This window comes from Ruditapes philippinarum, unplaced genomic scaffold (assembly GCF_026571515.1).
Source record: "Ruditapes philippinarum isolate M1 unplaced genomic scaffold, ASM2657151v2 ctg2942_1_1_1_1, whole genome shotgun sequence".
Lineage (NCBI taxonomy): Eukaryota > Metazoa > Mollusca > Bivalvia > Venerida > Veneridae > Ruditapes > Ruditapes philippinarum.
In genome coordinates, this window is record NW_026854777.1 from 88,421 (window position 1) to 94,862 (window position 6,442).

At 30.5% G+C, this 6,442-nt stretch overlaps 1 protein-coding gene across 1 annotated transcript; it reads right to left on the reverse strand.

The window, feature by feature from the left end:
- Positions 1–627: 627 nt before the first annotated feature.
- On the reverse strand, positions 628–5,714 carry LOC132741043 (uncharacterized; the record flags this gene model as incomplete). The annotated part of the gene is given in 2 exon segments (XM_060729124.1): positions 628–2,863; positions 4,135–5,714. Coding segments are annotated over 2 exon segments (1,673 nt in total), but the record flags the coding sequence as incomplete, so codon positions are not given.
- Positions 5,715–6,442: the final 728 nt, after the last annotated feature.

Sequence of the window (6,442 nt, forward strand, 5' to 3'; positions counted from 1 at the left end):
GATTTCCAATTAAATCTATTCATATTTGCTACAAACATCACAAAGAGAGAAATAAGTCAAGGTGGGTCTTTAACAGATTTTCCTTTGAAATTGTAGACTTGTCTTTCAAGGGAAATTGCATGTCAAGAGAAGTTTGTGACAATGATAAACACAAGGTTTATGTTACAAATGAAAGTTTTCCTGTACAATATGGTAGCAATTTTATGGTGAAAAGATAATTTTGATGAATGTATTGCAGTGATTGTTTGTTGTTTGTTTGAACAGTTTATCGGCACACTACAGACAAAGTGTGTCAGACAAATCTATCACAAAGTCAAGACAGTAATCAAGATTTTTACATGGCCTTTTTATTTCTCTCTCATCTGGTCTGCAACTGTACACTTTGCAGTGACTAAATTTCTTGTAAAATTGATATATAAATTAACTTTAAAAGTTTTCATATTTTAAATATATTTTATGATTTTTTTTTAACTTTACAGAATGCTTCCTCTTGGTTGTATCTAAATCAGAAGAACTGTACAGCTTGTGATGGTTACCAATCATTTATAGAGTAAATTAACAAAACTTATTTTCAAATATTTCAAAATGTATTTTTTTAGAAAAAAAATAATATATTTTTGGTATGATCATGTTTCTCTACATGCATAATTTTCAATGAATATATTACTATCATAATATAAAGCTATTTATTTGCTGTAATCATTAATTGAATTTTGAAAAAGAATACTTCTAAAATACCTTTATGAATTAATAAGTATGCTTGTAAAATTCCTTTAATATACACATTATCATTGCTAAACAGTTAAAATTAGACTTAAAATAAAAGCATAATATTTTGTTTACATACAATTATTCATGTATGTTAATTAACAGATGTAATTCAACTTTTTCGCAAATCAACCATAAGATTATGAAAATAACATAATTTTATACTGTTTTAATATTTTTTTTCATTATAGCTTTATAAAAAAAGTTTCATTTTCTCGTATATGTTAACACAATATTAATTAAGAGTCAGAAACTTTTATTTTAAAAAATACTTAATGATTTTTAACATTTTAAATTCAAAATTATTCTAAATAATGACTAAAAAGAAATCATGTTTTTATCTAATAGCCTTGTAGAACAAAACAAAAATGCTCCAAATTTTGAAGTGCTAAAATTTGTTGATGTAAACTTTTTAAAGAAGTTTTATCCTTGATAAATTATTGAAATGAAAATCTGAGAATACATGACATTGCAGCATGCAATAAATTCTATTTAACACCGACTTTAATATTTAATGCACCTAGATGAGATTTATAAACAATATCCCACCAAATTTCTGCAATATCAGACAGACAAAACCTTCCCCCAGGATGTAAACCTTTTTCCCCCATGTTTGATTAATGAACTTGCTTGGCTATGAACTCAGTAATGTCCTTTGTTAATTTTAGAGATTTTGTAAGTAAATCAATACTTAAATCATTAAAGGTGACTGACCAAATATTATACTGCAATATGTTTTAAAATCATTAAAAGTGAGAAGCCAATACTTGACTGTAATATGTTTTAAAATACTAAAATCGTTTGAGGTGACTGAACAATATTTTACTGTAAGATATTTTTCAAATTTTAACTGAGATTAATTTTTAATTTTAGCAGATTATTTTTTGAGCAGTTGTATAAAATTTTGTCATAAAAACATGATTTGTCGTCTACTACCCCCCCCCCCCCATTAATTTACTTAGCCTCAAGTTTAAAACTCGCAATATTTTAGGAAAATAACATAATGTTAAGATTTGGCTAAATATTGATGACAATAGAAAGTCCTTTTTGCTGTTTGTGTTTACAGATTAATTTTTTACAAATGAGATTTTAAATAACCACTCTATATTTTTATATACTGTGTTCAACTTTTTTTTACTATGACAAAATAATTTGTTTGCTTTCTAAAATACCAAAGTATGGACATACACATATATCGCAGAAATTAACTGATGTTATGGCACTTATGCTCTTTGAGGCATAAAATATCAAAAACATTAAATTTACTTCAAACTTGATGTAATTTCTCCAGTATATTTTCATCAAAATATACAGTAACAATAAATATAATCATTGTTATAAACTAATACTTAACTCAAAATAGAACTGATACAACCAAATCATAAGGTGGTTTTAATAAAATACAATAAAACTACTTAATATAAAATGAAGATGTGAAAGTCACTGAACTAAAATTTGGTTTCAAACTTCAAACCTCAAGTCAGCTCCAGGTATATTAATCCTTTGCACATTACAGAAGGTGACAAAAACTGCACTTATACACATATAATAGAAAAGAAGACACAAAAAAGTTAACACAAAAAAAAAAACTCTGGTGAAAAACTAAGAACAAATACTGAATTTTCCTTACAACTTACAGAGAAGTATTTCACTCTACAATGGAATCAGAGAATAAATTTAAACATATTTTAACATAAATGATATGACTTTATGTATATATATATAATTATAGATCTTTTAGACAAGAATAAGTTATGAATCAACATTTATGATCATATTTTAAAGACTTTGATGAACATGGTTATTTATTTATATGGCTAAAACTATTTCTCTCCTACCATACACAAATAATGAACCTTAGAGAAATCATTCTCTACTAAAATATCCCTCCTCCAGATTGGCAAATATGATCTTTGGTTGACGTCCTTGACCTTTTTGCTGCCCTTGACCTTAAAGTAGCATGACATAGTCACATACAGCTTCTAGTCTCAATGTCAGGCATCTATGTTGCCCTTGTAGCAAATTTGGTGAAAGCTGACCCGTCAATATGTACACTGTTCAAATCACTGGAATCCATTTCAATTGGTATGAAATGCTAAAATAGTAAATGAAATTATTTAATTCATATAAAAATACAGCTCTGTAAAATATGAAATAAATGTACAAATATTGAGGAAGTAAAGCAACATAAATGGAGTCACGTTCAGTCATATAGAACCACAGTAAAAGGCAATCAGTTAGGCATCAAACAGAAATGGAACAAAACAAGAAGTGTCCAGAGGATATAATTATAAAAACAGCATATAATTATAAAAACAGAAGAATTATACAAATAACACATCCAAATATGCTAATTTTTGATAAATCAGGGGCCATATCTCTAATGACTTTGTTACAAATTACCAAGGAGCATAAGATCAAAGGATGACAATATTCTAAGGAAGTTCAATGCCTGAAGCAGTTGTATTACACATAACACAAGTCTTGAAAAGCTATTTCTTGCTTAATCAATGGGTGTAACTTTGCTGATCTTCAATAAATTTGAATTGAAATACCCAGGTGTGTAAGTTCACAGCTGACAATTATTCTAAGAAAGTTCCATGACATAGCAATTTTATTTTTGATGTTAAGTGCAATAATAACTGATCTATGTATGGACAACATAAGAGACATGCGGCATGATGCTGCATAATGGAATATCAATATATAACTGTTTCTTTTGTTATGACAATCTATATGTTTTACATGTTCATTAAGCTTTGGTTTATTACATCAAAGCTGTACAACTGAAATAATAATAATAATCATAAAAGGTTTTTATATCTTAATGTTATAATTAACACAAATTTGCCTTGCTATTGCAGTTGACAGTAGAGGTTGATCAGACTATACATTGTGTGGGCATAAACAATAACTTGACTTCAGGATATATTAAATTCCTTTGTAAAGGCCGCACCCTGCTTGGACTCTCGAATATTAAAATACTGGCTGATGGAATGATTGAGTGTTGCTTTCCAATTCAAACAAATTATAAATGGATGTCCCAATATTCGTCTACTTTAGAACAGCTGATGGACATAGGCAAATTCATATTCCACCATAAGTAGTGGATGGCATCAAATTAAGAAACCCTCAAACTTTGTTGTATTTGTATCTACCACATTTTGTATTAAACTGAAAAACTGATGAATTTGTATCCTGCTAGTGAATTTTTTTTAATTAATGGAGCTATTTATCAAGCATTAAAAAATTGACCATTCTAAATATTTGTGCTGAAAATAATGCATAAAGTAACTTCTACTTGTCAAGCTGGAAATTTAACCATCTTTAAAATGTATTTGAAAAAAAGGTAAGAAAAAAACATACCATATCATCCCCACCAAGAAGTATCCTAGCAACAGGATCATGGCAAAAATCTCTTCCTTTCTTTAATCCATTGCCGGGAGAAAGCCGACACATAAACAATGATACCTCATCATCCAGTAATGCTTCTAGATAACGCTCATTTGCAGCCCGTAGAACACAATTATGTAGACTATCCGACTGATGCATTCTACACGTCTCAAACTTTACATCAGTATTACCTCTTAGAGATAATGAGCCAACAACAGGAGTTAAACCTGAGCTACTTAGGCTGCGAAATGCTGATCTCTTGTTTGGTGGGGTTTTTGGACATTGTTCACCACACACTCCAGACTTTGTACTGCTTTCAATAATAGACGTATTTGGGACCAGCCCATTTACTCTATCTCCACTATGTTCACTGTTTATTACACTTATGTCAATTTCACTTTTGGCAATAATATCAGTCTCTGACTTTATATCTCTTTTTGTGTTTTCAATACTAAAAATGTCAAAATTATCTCCAACTGCTTGTTGCTTAGCAACAGTTTTCATAGCAAGTGGTGTCCATAATGGGACACCAATTTTCTCATTTTCATCAGATAAATTAAGAAGTTGAGACCCAACATCCAGTTGGTTCCAGCCTTCACCTGTTTCTGTTACTTCTTTAAGATTAGATTTTGGTTTAAGAATGTATGGTGTAATGTTTTCTTCTTCCTCTAACCTAACTCTCTGCTGTGTTGGCGTGCAGAAAACTTCTATTTCATTTTGTGTTCCTGAGAAATGATCTGGCGGGTGCAAGGATGGGGCTGACAGGTTCTCTTTAACATTTACATTGTGCAAATTTTCAAAAGTGTCATCTGAAACAGTAACATTTGAATTCAAATCTAAATTCACTTGCCTGGAAACATTGATTCCCTGAGTTAAAGTATCGCTTTTATATGTAAAATCCTGGTTAAGTACATTTAAATTTCTGCTAAAATGTTGATTATCAACTTGCTCAGTTAAAGTATTACAGTCTTTTTGTCTGTTCTCATTTCTGTTCGCAGATTGCTCCTCTGCCGTACTTTGTACAAGTCCAACACTAAACGCGTCATGATGCGAGGACACTGGTTCAACATCAGAAGCTTTATACAGTTGTTCTTGGATCTGCATCTGAAGCTTAGCAAGTTGACGTTTCTTTTCATTGAACAGTTCAATCTGCTTTTGCAGGAATTCATCTTGTGTTTTGTTTGCCAAGACATTACTTTTGTGTTGACCTACTTCTTGTTGACTCACCAACAATGAGTCAGATTCCAACTGCGCAAAACTTGTAGTCTGATGACTCACCAAAGTATGATCAGCATTTGAACAGCAATCTGTTATGTCAGGTTGATTCTCATTATCTATGCCGCCAGAAGGACTTGCTGAATGTGTAGAACTAGAACCAGTCAAACAAACAGGAAGTTGCATATTGTTCAGGGAATTCAGGCTATTGGTCAATGTGGTCACATGGGTATTCTTGTCAGGTGACGATGTAGTTTTCTCCTGGTTTGGACTATCCTGCATGGCATAATGGAAGGTTTCTGGTTTGATCTGGAGGGATGCACATTGCTCATCTTTTGTCTGAAAATACAAGATGAAAGGCTTAACAACTGAATATATTCATTCATGTTGTCTTTATCTTGTGTAAGTATCTCAGATGCACCTATGATTTCAATCGCTGAAAAGTGGTAAAAATGTCTCATCTATCTTCATAAATTACAGCAACTTTGTATGCTTTTGTTATGATACAGCAGCAGTTAAAATCTGAATGGGGAAAAAAATCCAAGAACTTTAAAGCAGACTATATTGCTTAAATAGTTCTTGAAAAAAAGTTGTTTTACCCACATTGGTGATTGTATTATTTACATACTTGGCTTAAATCTCAAACATTATTTACAGTTTATTTGATATATCATGCATGTTTCATGATTTAAACCTATTGACATTAACTATTATAATAAGCTTAAATCTTCCATTTCACAATCATACTTCTGTGACACGCTGTCATTAAATAGCTTACGTACTGTATTGCTCTGCAGCAAACATTAAATAAAATAGAAAATTAGTCAAATTTTCCAGCCACATAAAACTTTACCACTGAGAATATACAATCTATTAAACTATAAACAAACTGATAAATCCCAAGCTATTTATGGGGATAACAATAACTTTTTTTAAGTACAAAGCAAAATTTGATACATCATTGTGCTTTGAGATCAAAGCCTGTTTACTGTATATAGTGATTAGCAATATAAAAAATTAATTTGTCTGAAATTTGGTATGCTCTTTAAGTCTACAATCAGCCTTT